Source organism: Alexandromys fortis, unplaced genomic scaffold, assembly GCF_014885135.2.
Source record: "Alexandromys fortis isolate MF-2015 unplaced genomic scaffold, M_Fortis_MF-2015_v1.1 scaffold_195, whole genome shotgun sequence".
Lineage (NCBI taxonomy): Eukaryota > Metazoa > Chordata > Mammalia > Rodentia > Cricetidae > Alexandromys > Alexandromys fortis.
In genome coordinates this window covers 71300-91982 of record NW_026068105.1, presented here as the reverse complement: position 1 = coordinate 91982, position 20683 = coordinate 71300, and the positions used below count along the sequence as shown (strand labels likewise).

Here is a 20683-nt window from a genome sequence, read left to right as displayed (position 1 = left end):
GTCTGGTATTGGCATAAGAACAGACAGAACTGAACAGAAGACCCAAATATTAATCCACACAACTTTGAACACCTGATTTCTGACAAAGAAGCAAAAAATAGCAAATGGAAAAAAGAAAGCATATTTAACAAATGGTGCTGGCATAACTGGATATCAAAATGAAGAAGAATGAAAATAGACCCCTTCTATAACCATGCACAAAACTCAAGTCCAAATGGATCAAAGACCTCAACATAAAGCCAGCCACATTGAACCTTATAGAAGAGAAAGTGGGAAATACACTTGAACTCATTGGCACAGGAGAGCACTTCCTAAATATAACACCAACAGCACAGACAATGAGAGAAACAATTAATAAATGAGACCTCCTGAAACTGAAAAGCTTCTGTAAAGCAAAGGACATGGTCAACAAGATAAAACGACAGCCTACACAATGGGAAAAGATCTTCACTAACCCCACATCATACAGAGGTCTGATCTCCAAAATATACAAAGAACTCAAGAAATTGGTCATCAAAAGAACAAATTTTTCCAATAAAAAAATGGAGTATAGACCCAAACAGAGAATTTTCAACAGAGGAATCTAAAATGGCTGAAAGACACTTAAGGAAATACTCAACATCCTTAGTCATCAGAGAAATGCAAATCAAAACAACTCTGAGATTTCATCTTACCCCTGTAAGAATGACCAAAATCAAAAACACTGATGACAACTTATGCTGGAGAGGTTGTGGGGAACACTTTTGCATTGCTGGTGGGAATGCAACCTGGTACAGCCCCTTTGAATGTCAGTGTGTCGATTTCTCAGAAAATTAGGGAACAACCTTCCTCAAGACCCAGTAATACCACTTTTGGGTATATATCCCAATGCTCAATCGTGCCACAAGGACATGTGCTCAACTATGTTCATAGCAGCTTTGTTTGTCATAGCCAGAATCTGGAAACAACCTAAATGCCCTTCAACCGAAGACTGGATAAGAAAAATGTGGTACATTTACACATGGAGTACTACACAGCAGGAAAAAATAACGACATTTTGAATTTTGCAGGAAAATGGATGGAGCCAGAAAACATGATTTTGAGTGAGGTAATCCAGACCCATAAAGACAATTATCATATCTACTTACTTATAGGTGGTTTTTAAACATAAAGCAAAGAAAACCAGCTTACAAACCACAATCCCAGAGAACTCAGACAACAATGCAGACACTAAGAAAGACTTATATAGATCTAATCTACATGGAAAGTAGAAAAAGACAAGATTTCCTGAGTAAATTGGGAGCATGGGGACCTTGGGGGACTGCTAAAGGGGGAGGGGAGAGGCAGGAAGGGGAGCAGAGAAAAATGTAGTGCTCAATAAAAAAAACTATGTCTATAGAATTCAACTTATGTGCATTTATTTGATGGAAAATTTTAATTTAATCAGTAAACATGGCAAACAAGTGAGAAAGAATAGACATGGGAAGACAAGGGGAACTTTCACTTTTAAACAGCATTTTTCTGCAACTGTTAGAAATTTTAAATTATTACTGTGTATAGCCTTTGTGATTAAAAAGAGGGTCGTGTTTACAAGATGACAACAGTGAGGCTGGGCGGTGGTGGCACACACCTTTAATCCCAGCACTCAGGAGGCAGAGGCAGGTGGATCTCTGTGAGTTTGAGACCAGCCTGGTCTACAAGAGCTAGTTCCAGGAAGGCTCCAAAGCTACAGAGAAACCCTGTCTCAAAACCTGCTCCCCCCCCCAAATAGATGACAACAGTGTTATCCCATGAGCCACTGCTTTACATCACGAAGCCTATTTGATCTCTTACATTAGAAGTGGGAAAGGAATGGGAAAGTTTGGAATTAAGCAAACTTTCAGATTCCAATCCTAGCTCTGTAATTCATGTTGGTGAGATACTGAGTTCCAGTGTAGTCACCCTTAAATAGGGGGTAGCAGTATTCACTGTGTCAAGCTCTCTATGAGCATTAGTTAGTTGAAAGGCCAGGCACACTATTCAACACAGAACGACACCAACACTATCATTTTTACTGCTGTGCCATAAAAAAAGTGATATCTCACTCACAATGAATCACTTTGCTTTTTTTCTCCTCTAGTGATCTGTGTCCTTCATGTTCAAATATTAACTACCTAGCAGACTGGTACCAGGCACTTTTCATGTGACCATGCTAATGACGGCTGGGAGAATACTGGCACTAGTCATGAGCAGATAAGTGAGAACTCTGACCTACAATTGTATATCAATAATTATATATGCATACACCAGAAAGTATGTGACAGGGTAGATATGACATGAAGGGAAAATATGAATACAGAAATATTTCCACTAGTTAGGGGATATAAGACTACTGAAAGCCCAAGGGGTTGTAATATAGGAAATTATATTACAAATTAATTAATCATCTCTAAAATAGGAAAAAAATCCTGAATCTCATAAATTTAGATACTGAAACTCAGTTTGTACAAGCAGGCATGCCAAGTGACATCATCAAGAAGACTTAATAAGATATGCTCCAAATCAACAGAGCTTCCAGAGTTTCATCAGTTTGGAGGAACACACCAGAAACTTGCAATAAATGGCATTCTTAAATGCTCTCTCAACTGTATTATCCTGTTGCACTCAATGAAAATGACTAGAAGCTTTACCACTTGCTCAGGAAACAGAAACTACAACAGAATAAACAACCATCATTGCAGAGTTAAGTTTTTTTTTTTTTTTTTCGAGACAGGGTTTCTCTGTAGCTTTGGATCCTGTCCTGGAACTAGCTCTTGTAGACCAGGCTGGTCTCGAACTCACAAAGATCCACCTGTCTCTGCCTCCCGAGTGCTGGGATTAAAGGCGTGCGCCACCACTGCCCGGCCCAGAGTTAAGTTTTTAAGCACAGAATGGAGAACTTGATATTGTAGGAAGAAGCATAAGTAGCTAGAGTTTCACTATTGGGCTCACATATAGTCTTAGCTGTCCTGAAGGAGCAGAATGAATAAATAGCACTTGAATAACCAAACATTTATGAGAAAACAATTATTCTGTAGAATTGCTAGCATATTATAATTTGAGGGAATTATTCAGCAAAAGTATAAAGGACAAAAGGAAAGATTTACACTAATTCATGGACATACCCTATCAGTCTGATGAAGTAATTATAACCATAAAAGGGTTCTTTATGGCTCACTGGAATGGAAACAAGCTATTTAATTTATTTAAAAGACACACTCACATTTAAGTCTTAGGGGGGTACACTTAGCAAATGAGTTAAGGCTACAGTAGTTTAAATAATAAAAATTGAGAAAAGGTGACGATTCTTTATAGTGTTTTTTTTTTTCTGAACAAAAAGAATAGTTACCTGCAACTGCCTTGGAACCTGGCAGTTTTTCATGGCCAGGTGCTTCTGGTGGGTACACACAACTGTAATTCATGCAGGTCAAGAACGTGTCTATTTGAGATGTCCTCACATCCTCTGGAGAGTACACAGGTAGGAACGCAACATCAATCGCAATCTCATGGTTCAAACCTGTGAGTGAAAGATCACACATTGTTAAATGTTTAGTAGATTAGCATATTTTGCTAGTTTCAGTTTCCTGGTTTGATCATAATGTGTGTCTAATAGTTTAAGACCTGTAAAAACCTGTTTACCCACAGGGAACGAAACTCAAATTGATTTTGATAAGCTGTACCTTCTCACCAAGGTTGCCTGACAATCAAAAGACCCTTTACTATACCTTAGCTCTATACATTTTATCTCTGTATTAAGTTAAAACATTAAAGAGCAAAATTTATGGGTTATAACATGATATAATATACTCATTTGTGAGATTTATTTAGATATGCCTCACTGTTATAGGTGACTATCTATGTTATAAACTTAAGGTAGGAATAAAGTATCTCATATATTTTCATTGCTTTGCAAATCAAAACTAGTTGAACATAAGAGCTCATTTGTAACTGTGTTAATAATAACTTTACATGGTATATTTAGACTTAAATTTTTTCTGAATTAAAAAATATTATTCTAATATTGAATACTTGTTTTCTCTGAAATGAAAGTGGTTAAGAGACTCAGGAAATCTGATTTTTAACCATGGCCTGCTTTCTGCTCAACTTGAATGCGAGACTTGAAGCCATATAATTTTTCTTTAGCTCTGAATTGAATAGGCAATCAAATAAATAAAAGAATGTTCCTTCTCCAGTCCAGAAAGCTCAGGGAAAATTACTGCCAAATGGTAGTAAATTGGTTATCTTTATGGATCGAGTAACAACTACATTCTATCCTTCCTTTAAAATTCATAAATGCCTCATGTTTCATCTCTAAACCACCCTTGAAAACAGGTAAGATAACATTTATATAAAAATAGCACAGTTCTAACATTGATCCGATCTGGTGAGCAGAATGACAAATGTGTGTTCCTTCTACCCTTGCTTTTAGCTGACTCATAGCCAAAGCTAATAAAAAGTGACAATTACATATGAGTCAGATGAGAAGTACAGTCAATCTGCTTCAGTCTGTAGCATGTTAAAAAAAACATTCAGTCTCTGTGTTTCTTTATGACTCTTTGTTTCTGTGGTTATTTTATGTGACTTATGGGAAATCTTGGCCTAAGTTTTATTTCCTAGATATGGAACAAAGTTTGGTAGTGTACCTGATGAGATCAAGCACCATTATCAAGAGAAAACCATCTGAAAGTCAGAGCTTTCATTATCCATGGATATTTATACCTTGTACTACATGCACGAATATTTACATTAGAGGAAACAGGAAGAAACAGCAGAAGGGAATAATGGTGAAAACAGCACTGGTAAAAGTTAGGACCAAGATCAATAAACAGTAGCTATGTCAGTCACGGGTAAAGGAAAGCTCCTTTAGTTCCTGTTCTCATCACCCCCAAAATTTCTAAAGACTTGCCAGTGTTGAGACGCCAACCAATCTGATCTTAATTTCATAATTAGTGCTTCCCTCATTTAGTTTGAGCCAAAGAGAAATCCCCCCTTGGACTTGTGTCTGGCAGAGGGGGCTTATATATTTTAAGTCTAACTTCTAACTATATTTAATAAATACATTAAATTTTACACAAACACAGAGATAAATAAAGTCAATACATTAAATTAATAGTATTCAAGAATAAGAGAAAAGCAGTTCACCTACCTAGGATGGTTACTTCAAAATGGCCAAGGCTTCGAGCACTCGGAAATTCACTGAGTTTGGGGGGGTTTCCTTCTGAGGGTACATACTTTGCAGGCTGAGTATTAAACTGCTGGGCGAGAAACTTCCCATGCTCGGAAATAAATTTCCGTGGAATACTTTCAGGATAAACACGACTGTAGTGTAGGTGGTCTCTCAAGCTGCACTTCTTGTCTCTCCACAGCTGACTCTCCCATCTGTCACTTGCTACTCTTCTGGACTTCCCTCTGGAACCAGCACTTGAACTTTCTTGACCTGTCGAAAGCACAATGGGACAAGCACAATGGGCCCATAGACTAGCTAAATGGAGGCATTCATTACATTACAGATTAACGCAGAAGAGTTCAGCAGCTTTAAGATGAAAATTGAGTATCCAAAAGGTAATTCTTATTGAAGTAAGGAAAGAGGAGTCTGGAGTAATGGCTCAGTGGTTAAGAGCACTTGTTCTTGCAGAGGACCTAGGTTCAATTCCCAGTACTCACATAATGGTTTACAACAGTCCATAACCCCAGTCTCAGGGGATTCAGCACCCTCTTCTGACCTATGCAAGCACTAGGAACATGTGTGGTGCAACAACATACGTGCAGGCAAAACAACCATATACATAAAATAAAAAAATTTAAAATGTGCAAAAGTTTTGAAAAATGTTCAGAAAAAATTAAATTTGTTTCTAAATAAATTTTCCTCCAAAATTATGAGTGATGCAGTTTTCTCATTTGTTGGAATTGTGAAGATCTTCTTAAGAGTATTTCTCCATTTCCCAAATACTCTTGAATAAACATGTTCCTTTTATTGTATGTAATTCAACCAAAGTGAAATCAAATTCATTACAACAGCAATATAGTAATATTCATCCATTTCTTTGTGTCAGTAGCTTCAACTGTCAATTTGATATAGCCCAGAGTCAGCTGAGAGCATCTCAAGTTGGGGACTGTCCAGATTAGGCTGTTCTGCAGCCAAGTCTGTGAGAAATTACCATAACTGTAGGCAGTTGAATTCCTGGGCTATAAGACAGTTTAGCAAGCCAAAGGAAGCGAGTCAATAAGAAGCGTTCCTTTATAGCCTCTCCTTCAGCTCCTGCCCCCTTCAGCTCCTGCCTTCTGGTTCCTGTCTTGAGTTCCTGCCTTTAGATTCCCACCATGATGGACTCTCACACGTACATCAAATAAATCCCTTTGTCCCCCAAGTTGCTTTTGATTAGTGTTTTATCACAGCAACAGAGTAGCACACAGGTATCATTTGTATTTTTATAGAGTCTCATGTAGTCCAGGTTGGACTATTAACTCAGTATACACCTGAAACTTGCCTTGAACCTCTGGTCATTCTCCATTGGGCTCTTGAGAGGCTCTCAAAGGTTGGGGTTGTAGGTGTGTGCCAGGTAACTATGGAAATCATTCATTATCGGTAGAAACCATGTCCAAAATAAAACTTAATTTCTGCTAAAAGTAATCTGACAAATACTGTTTTTTGTCGAATAGCATTTCTCCTGCAAAAATTTACATCTAGTGTGTGTGATACTCCTTCTAGATACACATGGCTTATGATGAGGGAAAAGAGAAATAAATTGAGATTAAATATGTCAGGACTTGGGCTGGTGAAATGGCTCTTTGGGCAATGGTGGTTGCTACTGAGCTTGACGATCTGAATTCAGTCCCCTAGGCCTCAACATGGTGTGAAGAGACAACTCTCACAAACTGTCCTCTGATTTCTACATGTGAGCTGTGGTGTGCACACATGCATACACAATCAAATGTTAAAAGGAGGTCTCTATTACTATTCTTTGTTTTTGTGTATAATATATGCATGCATATATATATGTATATACACACACACACACACGTGTGTGTGTGTGTGTGTGTGTGTGTGTGTGTGTGTGTGTGCATAGAGGGCCAGAAGTTGATGTTGAGTATTTTCCTATATTGCTCTCCACCTTATCTTTTGAGACAGGTTCTTTAACTGAACCTGAAACTTACTTATTGTCTGGACTGGCTGGCCAGCAACCTCCAGGTATCTTGCCTGCTCTGTCTCCACGGCAGTGGAATTACAGGTATGTTCTCTGCTTGTCCTTTTGAGTGGGTGCTAGGGATCTGAGCTCAGTTTGTCAGCCTTGCAGGACAAGTGCCTTGTTGACTGAGCCATTTCCTTAGGCCCCTATTTGTTTGCTACTAAGAAACCAGTTTATTATCTATGTGCAATGCAACTGCTATGTTTGGTTTCTAAAGTAGAATATATGTTATCCCTCACACAGTATGAGAGTTGTTCAACAGTTATTGTGTACCTGTTATACATCAGACATTGTGCTAAGAAATTTGGTACGACTAATTTTGGATTGAATAACACACCTTTGGGCATAAAGACATATTCATGCTAAAATCAGAACAGAAATTAGATGTAAAAATAAGACTCTCATGTTGTCAGTTCTACTAAGACAAGCTATGCACAACTGCATTTTGAAGTTAATCAAGTTTGCCAAGTTGCTTCTTTACAATTGTTTTGTGTCCTGTTGTCACTTCCTGTTCTAGCATAAGAAGCCTTGATGAGACAGAGCAACAAGGCTTTACCATGGTTAATACACCACTATTGGCATTTCAGATTTTATCCTCTATCAAAATCCATGCACCAAGCACAGTTCTTGGCTTTTTAAATTAGCTGGACATCTACTGAAAAAAAAATGATTCATGTTAAAAGCATCAGAAGAAAGGCTATAGAAATTGAACACAAACTTCTGTTCATCAGGAATCTAAAACACTGCAGTGCCACAGGAGTTATTTTAAGTTTAAAATCAGGCTTATGGATGTTCCTATGGTGAGTATTGATAAGGAAATGGATAAAAAAATGAAACACATGAAAAAAAAGGAATATACTCCAAGGAAACAGGCTTAAACAGAAGATTGAGAACTGATTTTACTTTTTAAATTCCCTCTAAATAAATCCCTTTTATTTAAACTAATAGAAGTACTTGGGACAACCAGAAGTACCTGAGCATAGTGGCACAGCCTATAATCTTAACATTTCAAAAACTGAAAGTCAGAGGCATGAGAATTGTGACTTAACACAGGCGGGCTGTGTTAGTGAGACACTGTCTAAAAGAAAAAGGTGAAGAGCAGCAGCAACAGCAAGTAACTTACTCAATGACCCACACCACACTGAACATTCCCACAGCATGATTAAGTCATATAGTATCTTAATCTTTTAAAAATAAACACTTATCTTACCTTATGGAAAATATTACATTATTGAACTTGTCAGGACTAAGTCATGAGCACACACCCACACACACCCATACCCTCCCCCCCCACAAAATGTATTACTAGAGACTATAAGGGTAAATACATGTTTTATGAAAATTTCTCCTAAAACCATGCTTTATATTTTTATCTTAGCAATTTCAGATTATAATTTCCTACTTCAGTTATATATTCCTAACAAAGGAATATCAAAGAAGTACAGGCAACACTCGCATTTACAGGTGTTCAAGAAAATTGAGAAAGAGACAAAATATAAAAGACTTCGCGTTTTTCTAAAAATGAGATGAAGAATCATAAACTAGAATACTTTTATGTTTAGTTTGAGCACTACTAGCATTAACATACAAATACACATTTGTTTATCATGTGAAAAATGGAAATACATGTCATTAAATAAATAAAAAAGTTCCTCCTGTGGGCTAGAGAGATGGCTCAATAGCTCAGAGCATGGCTACTCTTGAAGGGAACCTGGGTTCAGTTCCCAGAACCCACACAGCAGCTCACAATCGTTTGTAATTCCAGTCCTGAGGATCTGATGCAGACATACATGCAGGCAAAACACCCATACACACAAAATAAAATAATTTTAAATAAATAAATAAAAATAGCCATCCAGAGTGAGAGGGATAGGACAGGAGATAGGAACCATGTAAAAAATTAAAGTTCTTTCAATTTGTGCTCTTTGGTAGAGTTGACTTTGGAACTATGTTAATAATTAACCAAATGATAAAACAAGTATTATCTGAATATATTTAAAGAAATCAATCCCTAGCATTAAGATAAAAGAAGTGAGCTTAAATATCCACCCAGTTTATAAGAGACCCATTCAGAAAGGAATATTACAAGTTATCAAGCTATAATAGTGGGGTACACCATAAAAACAAAAGGAATTGCAAAAAAACACTTGGAACATTATTCTGGGCTTCTTAAATTTGCGGTTGGTGTTATAGTTTTGACATGTCCCCAAAAGGTTCAGGTGTTGAAGGCTTGCTTCCCAACTGGTGGGTCTATTTATTGAGAGGTGACTGAACAACGAGGACTCAGGTCTAACCAAAGGATCTGGCCCTTGTTGCTTTTCAGATCTGCAAACCCTTGATGGCCTGGGAAGTTTCACGGGTGTTCTTAAAGTAAACACAAAGATTTGCAGTTCTTGATTTGAGTGGTTTTATAGGGATTTCTGGGTCATGAGAACAGGAAACCATTTTCACAGGTCACATCAGGCTTCTTATGGGAAAAGGAAGAGCAGAATCCGATTCTTGCCCTGAAATAGGTTTCCTTTATTTTTAATCTTGTATTTGAAAATTATTTGTTGATTCAAATTGGAAGTATACTTGTGAAATTACATTTTGTCTTAACACTAACTAACTAAATACCTAATAACCAATAAGGTAAGGAAGCACTTTTTCTCACTCTGCCCTCTGTAAATGCTTAGAAACAACAGCTAGCCAAGCGTATATTCAAACCTATAATGCCTTGTCTGTAAATGCTAACTGCTACAGCTCTGTGGGGGAATGGTTGATTTCATGTCTGCGGAAAGAATGTGAGAGAGGAGTCTGTAAACACGCTGAAAAAACCAATAGGAAAATTCTTCCATCCCCCCCCACCGCTATCATACATCATGACGGTCATATGAACAGTATAAGCATAAATGAAGAATGTCTGACCCACAAATTTGGCAGATTGTCACTAGTAATGGTAGTGATAACAAAAACAAAACAAAACAAAACTAAAACCAAACCAAAACAAAACAAACCACCAAAAGAAGCAAAACCGAAGCAAAGCAACAGCAACCAGTCTACCCTACAACTGATCAGTTCTGGAGAATACTTGGGATGTGAATCATTATTCTGGAAACTGACAAAGAAAAGCAGAAAGTACATTTTTCTTCTTAAGTAAATGAAATACATCCTATGACCATTTGGAACTAAGCATTTATCATCAGTACCTGACAACATTAAGAAACAAGGAAACTTTATAGCCCTCTAGAAAAGTGTTGAGTGTGTTAAACTGCTCCCACTAGGTAACAAGGAGCAAGGAAAAAAATTAGTTGGAGTAGGGAGAATAGAGTGGAAATGGTGTAAATACAGTATTCATGTATGCAACTCCAAAAATGTTAATTAAGGAAAGAAAACATGTAATTATAAAGATTAGACAGAAATTGTCAGAAGCAACTGGGCAAGAAACCTGGACAACCAGAGTTCAGAGCAATCAAGAGAACACTTAGTCCAAACATAAACTGAAAACAGCGGGAACCTTTATGGGTGCTAACTGGGCTGTGGACTGCCCCTCCCTAGCTACAGCAGGGTTCTTGAAGAAGGAAGCCAGGGTTCATTCTGTGTGACCCTGGTCCTGTACACCTTACTCACAAATTATGTAGCTTTCTTCTTTTTGTTTTTCTTAGGCTGTGTGGGGGGAATTGGGTGTGTGAGCTCATAAGTGTGTTCGGAGGCCAAAGTTCAACATCAGCTAGCTTCCTCGATTGAGCTCCACCTTAGGTTTTTTTTTTTTATTTTATTAACTTTTTTTCACAGCAGCTATTTTGATAATATTCCCCGCCTCCCCTAACTCCTCCCAGAACACCTTTACCTTCTTAGTCATCTAACTTCATGTTTCTCTCACAAAAACAAACACCACCACAAAAAGCAAGAGGGAAAAAAGCCTTGAAAATTAATGTTTTGATGTCCACCTTACTTTTCGAGACAGGATCTCTCACGAAACCTAGTCTATTGAGCTAGTTTGGTTGGACAGTGAGTTCGGGGTACCTAGCCATCACATGCTGTCCTTTCTCACCACTGGGTTTGTTGTTGTGCACTGCCGCGCCTCACTTTTTACCCCCCTGGAGATGCGAACTCAGGTCTCCACGCTTGAACAAGCACTTTACTCACTGAGCCATTTCGCAGCCCAATTTAGATCTCTTCCAACCTGCCAGGGCATACCTGAAGTAAGTACCATACAAGAGTCCTGACCTCTGGTTTGGGTAACTTACTGAAGGCTGGAAAAGCAGTTGGTATACCTTGGGAACGCTGTGAAGCAGACAAAGCACCTGCAGAAATCTGGAGCAAGGGACGGGAACTGAGATGGAAAAGTCTAAGGTCACGGAGGATAAGTCAGCTTGAAATTTTGGTTTTGAAATTGGTGCATTCAAATCACACATGTATCCTTGGTCATTTGGAACAGGCTCTCTCTAAGTTGCAAACTCAAAAAAGCTCTAAGAGTTTAACTTTCACTTGAGGTTGCTCCAAAGGTTCTGTGGAAGTCTAGCTAAGTCCTGAAGGAGGACCACAGCCCAGAGCCAAACTGCTAAGGTTGGGGGGGAAGTGGTATTTCACTTTAGCTTCTGTTGCTCCAGGAAACGTCTGTCAGGACAATAGATGGACATAGTTAAGGAAAAGAGAATTCTGTAGCTACATACAATGAATTTCAACCAAGAACTGGAGGAAGTCACTAGACAAAGGGACATTCATAGTTTTCAAAAATAAAAAAAAAGAAACAAATCTTATGGGGAAGAAAAAGCTGATTCATAATATTCTAATGTTCAGTTTATAGTAAGAAGCCAAAGCCTTACAAAGAAGAAGGTGAATATAATGCATTCAAAGGACGAAAACAAGTGAACAGTCCCTGACAAGACCCGGACACTGGAATTGCAGTAAAAGTATTTTTTAAATAAATGGCTCAAATGTGCTTTAAAAATGAAAAATTGAAAAATTGTTTACAGGGCTAAATATAAAATAATAGCAATACAGGCAAAACTCAAAACCAAACCAGAGAAACAATATTTGAATCAATGGGAAAAAACCCACAATAATAAAAACTAAAATAATAATCCATGGGGAAAAACAATAACAGAATAGGAGAATTTACTCTAGGGCCTCAATGGTATTTCTGAGAAGGCAGAAAGAATATCAGCAAAATGGGAGGATGATGAAGGAGCATAAATGAAAGGAAAGAAATGAAATGAAATGAAAGCAGAAATGAAAGTTTAAAAAAAATAACAGAGCCCAGGGAACTGGTGTGGCAACATGAAGCTGACCACCACTGATATTATCAGAGTTATAAAAGAAGAAAAGGAAGAGTGAGTTCTCGAAGAAATAATGGCCCTAGATTTCACAATGATACAGATTATAACAAAATGGGTGAAAGTCATGCCAAAAGAAAGACACACAAAAGCAAGGGAGAGGCAGCCTGGCAAGGACAAAAACGTGCTCTGCAGCAGAGTCCTCATGAAAGCCCCACGGGGCTGAAAGGCAAAGTGGTGATTTTGAACACTGGGGAAAATGTTAAATAAGGATTCTATATGGAACAAAACATTACTTCAAGAATGAGTGCGAGATCAACACATTGTGAAGAGAGAATAGAAAATGAGGGATTTGGTTAGCACTCCATTTAACCTGCAAGGACTGCTAAAGGCATCAGGTGGATGCAAAAGGACACAGAGCTGTACAGAACCTTGATGATATATCAAGAATAAAGACCTTGGGTAAAATTACCTTCATTGACAAATAGCAAAGTTCACATTGCTGTGTTTTTAGTTCTTAACTCTGGTTGTTAATTTACTATATGAAACCAATCACGTTTGATATGTATAAGACATAATTAAAAGCTGGGCAATGGTGGCGCACCCCTTTAATCCAAGTACTCGGGAGGAGCAGAAAGGAAAGGAATAACAGGAAGATCTCTGTGAGTTCGAGGCCAGCCTGGTCTACAAGAGCTAGTTCCAGGACAGGCTCCAAAGCTACAAAGAAACCTTTTCTGAATAAACAAAACCAAAACAAACAAACAAAAACAACCACGAAAAAGAAAGAAAAAAGAAAAATGACATAATTAAATGTCCTGGAACACATAATGCACATAAATATAATCTGTGATGACAAAAATATAAATAGTGGGGGATAGGAAAATATGTATAAACATATTTTTTATATTTTTTATATGTTAAAGAAAAACAGTTTTTGTATACTGTTGAAAATAAGTTGTTGATTCAAGCTATGCTACTATAAATTTAGAATGTTAAATTTAATCTGTATGGTAACCATAAGTCAAACAGTTAGCGTTCCATATTTGTGACTTATACAATCATAGATTCAATCAACTTTGGATTAAAAGGATTTAAAAACAATTGCCCATATTGTACATGTACATACTCTTGTTGCTGCATTGGTCTATAGACAATACAGGGTAAAAAACTATATACTGAGCATTTATAGTGTACTAGATATTACAAATAATCTTGAGATGATTAAAGTATACAGGAAGATACACCTAGGTTAAAGTCAAGTCAAATAGTACAACTTTTTATATAAGGAACTTGAACATATGAACATTTTGGTATCTGTGGGGCATACTGGCGTCAAAACCGTGCATGCCCCAAGGTGCAAATCTATCTTCAAATACACACATATGTGTACAGACAAGGAAATGATATAATAATCCAGATTGATTCATATAAACAAGCCACTTAAACACAAAGTAAGGCAGTAATGCAGGAATCGAGGAAAAAAGCAAAGCATAATACATAGAAAACAAAAAATTCAAGTGTGTTCATCTTTCTCAGTTATAAAATTCAGTATAATCAAAGACTGTAATCAAAAGGCATAGCTTAGCAAGCAAGTGGAGAAAACAACACAAGCATTTGCTCCTCTAGCTAGAAAGACAATGTAGGTTGAAAGCAAAAGGACAGGATCCATTGCAAACACTAACAAGATGAGAACTAGGGTCGCTGTTAATAGCAGACCAAACAGACTGTAAGCCAGCAACTCTTGTAAAAGATCAAAGAAATTATCTACTGAGAAGAGTCAATCATCAAATTATGTAATAATTATAAACATATGAATTTTTTAAAGAAGCAGATTGCCTGAGCTCAAGAGGAATAGAATTGAGGGAGGCCATTTTACACTGGTAGCTGGAGATTTCAGTATATCATCTTGAATAATAGCTAGAGCATCTAGCCAGGAGATGAATAAGGAAAATGACGATTGAAGATTGTAAACCAAACAGAAAGGCATATATAGAATACTCCAACCCCCAGAAGTAAAGTACACATTCTTCTCAAGAATACATGAGATATTACCCAGAAAAAAAAAAAAACATATGCTTGGCCACAAAACAATTCTCAATAGATTAAAAAAAAAACTTCCAAAATCTTCAAAGTAACTTTTCTAACTGCAACATAATGAAGTTAGAAACCAATAATGGAGAAAAAAAATAAGAGAATTCACAGATCTTATGACAACACAGTCATAAGCAACAGGTCAAAGACAAAATTATAAAGGAAATCACAGTATCTCGGGGTGAATGAAAATGAAAATACAGTATGAAGCCTAGGAGATGTGATGAGGTGCTGGTGGACCACTGATGCTTGGAGATGCTGATATTAAGAATTTCCAAATCAATAGGCCAACTTAATACTGTGAGGAATTAGAAAATAGTGTTTAGAGCAGACATGCAATAGAGAGTATAAAAAACCCTAAACTGCTCTTTGAAAATATCAAAATTATCTTGTGTATATGTGTTCACATGTATGTGCATGCATATGTATGTATGTGCATATTCATGTGTGAAGTCAGAGGTCAAATGCTGGGTGTTCTCCTCAATCACTATCTTTTACCCTAATTTCAATTCTATTTTTATTGATTGATTGATTGTGTGTGTGTATGTGTCTCTGTGTGTGTATGCATGTGTGTATGTGTGTGTTCATCCTCATGAGGAGGTCCAAGGACAATTTAGAGGAGTTGATTCTCTCTTTTTATCATGTGAGCTGAGGAATTCAAAGTCAAGTCTTTACCTGTTGAGGCTATCTTGCCCTCTACCTTATTATTATAACTATTTTAACATTTATTTATTATTTTGAGAATTTGATAAGAGTACTGAATTTACATCATTTCTACCTTACTGTTTCTTCCACCTTTTCCCACACCCCTTCCCTCCCACTCAAAATTCATGACCTCTTTGATCAATATAAATACACACATATATGTAAGAGCATACACACACACATATATATATATATACATAAGTATATGTATATACACACACACACACACACATATATATATATATAAATACAACCTGCAGAGCTAATTTAGTGATGCTCATAGTGTGTGTGTGTGTGTGTGTGTGTGTGTGTGTCAGTGTTTAGGGCTGAATACTAGGGATTGGATAACCTACTGGGGGCTCTTACATTCATAAGACTGATTCTCTCTTTCTCTTAGAAGCCATGGACCATAGTACTTCATTTCAGGGTGGGACCTGGTTTTCCTTTCCCACCCATGTTGGAATGCCAACTGTCATTATCTTACTGGCCTAGAATTTAAAAAATAGGCTAGGTTGTCATGCCAGCAAGCCCCAGGGATCTTCCTGTCTTTGCCTACCAGGGCTGGGTATACAAGTGCCTTGGGTCACACCTGTCTTTTTTTTTTTAATGTGTGTGCTAGAAATGAAAACCTTTGTTCACATACTTGCATAACAAACCCTTTACCAAGTAAACTATCTCTTCAGCTTGAAAACTGTCCTTAGGTAGAGTGGCTGAGCAAAAAGAGAAGGCACAAATGACTAAACTCAGAGATGAAAATGTGATTCTTTAGAGAAATAATATTGCAGTGGAATACTCTAAATGATTATGTGCCAATAATCCAGATAATAGAACAGATGCTTTGTAGGAACAGATAAATGGCTGAAGTTTACCCACATGACATAGACATTCTCATCAGACGTTTAACAAGTCGAGACTGAACTAACAACCAAAACCTCATCAACAAGACAATAGAAACAGATGGCTTCACTGGTGAATTCTAGAAAACATTTAACAGCAGAACTGAGCTAGGGCATTGCTCAGTAGAGTCCTTGGCTAGTATGTGAGAGGCCTTAGGCTTAGTCCCCCGGTATTAAAAAAAATAAGCACAAATCCTCCAAATGATTATAAAACAGAATATGCAAGAACACTTCCTTTCCCATTCTACAAGGCCAGTATTACCAATACCAAAGTCTGATAAAGGCGCTCAAAAAATTACATACAATTATTCTTTAGCAATGTCTCTTAATACAGAAGCAGAATTATGAAAAATTATCAGCAAAGCAGTTTCAAAGGATTATTAACAAGATTCTGTGCCACAACCAAGTACGATTTATTTGAGAACTGTTTGAGTTGTTCAACATAAGGAAAGAAATATATCACATTAATTCAATGATGACAATACCAGGTAATTATCTCAAATGGTGTCAAAAGGCATTTAACAAAATCCAACACCCATTCATGCTAAAAAGCACTTAGCTAACTAGGAATAGATGGGAACTTGCTTGAGTTGGCAATGGTACTTTATAAAAGATAAAAAATAAAATCTTTAATTAATGGAGAAACGAGAAAGTCTCTGTCTATGACTGTATCATCCTGAATGTGCATGTGGAAAAAAAATCCCTGTGATCTTGCACAAAATAAGGTTTCTCACTTTCCTCATTGCTACTCAACACTGCCCTTTAAGAAAGAAAATGGGAAAGAGAGGTGGGAGGAGTGAAAGAGAAAGAGAGGGCTGGTAAGGTAAAGGCAAAAGCAAGTGCTACCAAGTCTGATGACCTGAGTTCAGTCCCTGAGACCTACATGTTAGAAGGAGATGCCTACTTTTAGAAGTTGTCAGAGGTCTATATATGAACAGTGACACACACCCACACTCACACGTGCCATTTCAGACTCCACATGAGTAAATAAATATAACACGGAATTTAAAGATTCAAAATAAATGAAAGGAAGAGACGAATGGCCTCAAGTTGGAAAGGTACTGTAAGATTAGCCTGTCTGGGAGCTGGAGCAGTGGTTTAGAACAGTGGCTACTCTTCCAGAGGATCCAGCTTCCATTGCCAGCATCCACATGCCAACTCCCAACCATCTGTAACTCCAGTTCCAGGGGAATCGACAGCCTCTGCTAGCCCCTACAAACACTGCATGCATGCGGTGCACAGAATTACATGCTGGCAAAATATCCATCCATACACATACAAATAAAGAATTCTTTAAAACATTTCAAATGTCAACATTCTATTTCAGATTGGCTTCACTCTATAAAACTCAAAATCTTTAAAACAGCAACAACGTTACCCTTAACAACAACAAAATTACCCTTACTTGCAGATTATAGGATGCCATGTATAGGAAATCTGTCAGAATCAAGAGTAAAGTAATTCCAGCTAACAAAGTAATTTAGTTAGTTGGCAGGATATAGGACCAAGGCACAAAAACCCATGTCTTGTGAATTCACATCCAGAAACCATAAAGATACTCCAATCAATGAACCAAAATCAATTATTGAGCAAATGAAGGGAACCAAAACCCAGTAAAAATAGACAATAAATATATGCAAATATACTCAACATCAGAGAATACAAATAAACGACACACTGAGATTCCATTTCATCACACTCAAAATAGCAATCATTAAGAAAATAAACAAGAAGTGTTTATGAAAATGGGAGGCAGGAACTCTTCTTTGGTAGGACTATAACACAGTCAGTGTGGAACTAACAGGATGTTCATAAAAGAAAAAACTATTTTACAAACCAGGTATCACAATTCTAGGCATATATGTGAAGGAATCAAACTCAGTATACAAGAGATACCTGTACAAACATGCTTATGTACAGACCTGTATCACATCCAAATTCATATATTTAAATTTTGTCAGTACATCACATGGTGATCATACATAAGAGATGAGGTCTTTAAAGAGGTGACTGACTATGAAACTATCAGTTTAGGTCTTAATTCAGATTGGTGTCCTTACATGAAGTGAAATCTTAAACACAGGTATGGATGTATACACACGGTGGAAACAGTATAAAGACAGCAAGATGGCCATGCACAAGCCAAGGAGAGGGGCCTCAGAAGAAACCTAATCTACGCCAAAGCTTTGTCTCCAGACTGTGTGTAAACAGATGTTGGCAGTTCTAATCATGGAGTGTATGGTATGTCATTATTTCAACCTTGCAAATGAACAGTTGCTTCTGATGGGAGTTTTCAGCCTCTTCAGTTGAGACAAAATGTGGGTACCTGAGGCTTAACGGTCACTCATCAATTTTCTACTTTCAATTTACATCACCATCTACATTGAATCAATTATATTTTCAAATGCATGTCTCATTTCATTTCTTGTTCTTCATTTTTTAAAACTACTACTATATGTTCCTGGCCTTCATTATTACTTCCCGGCTTCTTTGCCTCTAGAGTGGTTTTCTTTACACTTGCTCTCCCTATAGACACCACAGTCGAGTCTTAAATGAAAACAAAACCAGGCCACTCTTTCTGTTTACTATCTTCAAATTCTTTGTCTTAATGCCTCTAAAGTCCAAGATTCTTCATATAATATCACATGTCCTTCATTGAGTTAATTTTTTGACATTTCTTTAGTTATTAGACTACTTTCTGCCGTTTGTTTCATGCTGCAACACACCAAAACTTTAACAGAGCCAGGAAGTGGTGGTGTTGCCTTTAATCCCAGCACTTGGGAGGCAGAGGCAGGTGGATCTCTGTGAGTTCAAGAGGTCTGGTCTACAGAGCAAGTTCCAGGACAGGCTCCAATGATACACAGAGAAACCCTATCACCATAAACCAAAAATGAAAAAAAAAACTTTAACAGTGCCCCAGACCTTAGTAGGCTCCCAGACCTTAGTTAGCACAACTGACTCCATGATGGAAGTAACACTCAGGCCATAAAACTCAGCACATAGATAGTACCTCCTGCCAAATTGAAAACAAAGACCTACTCCATCAAAGTCCATAGTTCTGGGAAAGTCTCTAAATGCACTAACCTTGCTTTTTGGCTTCTGTTGTCTTGCTTCTGGATAACTGTTCTTGTTAATTGGAATATATTATCCCAGGTAATGCCTTGTCTGCCTAAAGGCTCAGCCTGAGAAAGGCTTGGTATAACAGTGGGATCCTAAACGCCCAGTGTAGTTGCTGGCTGGCCAATAAAAAAATTCTATTAGCTTAACCCTGTGTCCAAGTAATCTTTTTGGTGGCTACCCCACAACAAAAACACTGTTGTATTTTGAATATTACATGAAATTTCTTAGTTTTGAACTTCTGCTAAAATTGATCTTTGCCTATATATCTGGTAATCTGTCAAAACTCCACTGATCTTTTATGAATTAAATATGTATTACATGGACACAAGTTTCTCAGGCCTATTTTTACTTTTCCTAAAGAAAACAGAAACTAATGCAGCATCAATATACTTACTAACCAGAATTATGTAGTTTTAAACTTATGTTTGTTATAGCTGCAAAAGTATTTTAATGTTTTCCTTTTTTTGAGTTTTTTTTCTTTTGTTTGTTTTTTGTTTGTTTGTTTTGAGACAAGGTTTCTCTGTCCTGGCACTCATTCTGTAGATCAGGCTGGCCTAGAACTCACAGAGAACTGCTTGCCTTTGCCTCCCGAGGGCATGCTCCACCATCGCCCCACATATTTTAATGGTTTAAATTTATTTTTGCTGTGGAAAATTTTCAAATGTACTAAAGCTGGCCTGCAGGCCTATCAGTGGGACATCTCAATCACTAGTTGATTTAGGATAGGAAAGGTCTTGAATGCCAGCAAGGAAGTGTGCCAGTGAGCAGCGCTTCTTTCTCGTCTTTGCTTCAATCCCTGCCTCCAGGTACCTATCCTGAGCTACTTCCCTGGCTTACTTCCATGATGGATTATAACCTTTAAGCTGAAACCCCAAGTCTCTTTTGTTTATGGTGTTTATCAGAGCAACAGACAACAAACTAGAACAATTACTGAGCTATGCTCACAGCCTCCGGAAATAAGCATTTTTAAAAAAGATTGATTATTTTAAGTATAGAGAGGCACAAATACCCCCCAAATTCAGCTAGAGAGACGCTTCAGTGTGTGTGCTGGCTAGATTGTTGTTTTCTTTTGGTCAACTTGACAGAACCTAGGGTCGTCTTGGAAGAAGGTATCTTACTTGAGAATATGCTTCTATAGGATTGGCCTGTAGGAAAGTCTGTGGATCATCTTCTTGGTTGATGATCATGTGGCAGGACCTTGATCACATTAGGCGGTGCCACCCCCGAGATGGTGGTCCTGGGTGATTTCAGAAGTCAGGCTGTCCAAGTCAGTAAGCAGAATTTCTCTACGGCTCCTGCACCAGCTCTTGCCCCAACTACTCCAGATGCAAGACTACAAATTTTAAGATGAAATAATCCTTTCCTACCCAACTTTCGGTTATGGTGTTTTATCACAGCAGTCGAAGCCCTAACTAACACAGTGAGGCAA

At 37.5% G+C, this 20683-nt stretch overlaps 1 protein-coding gene across 1 annotated transcript in view; it reads right to left on the bottom strand.

Annotated features, from left to right (window-relative positions):
• The window catches only part of Radx (RPA1 related single stranded DNA binding protein, X-linked), a 77536-nt gene that overhangs the window by 6224 nt on the left and 50629 nt on the right, over window positions 1-20683 (bottom strand). The window contains exons 12-13 of the mRNA XM_050124021.1: window positions 5144-5434; window positions 3347-3514 (exon numbers count right to left, since the gene is read on the bottom strand). Of these exons, the coding sequence (XP_049979978.1) occupies window positions 3347-3514; window positions 5144-5434 (459 nt within the window). The remainder of the gene's footprint in view (window positions 1-3346; window positions 3515-5143; window positions 5435-20683) is intronic.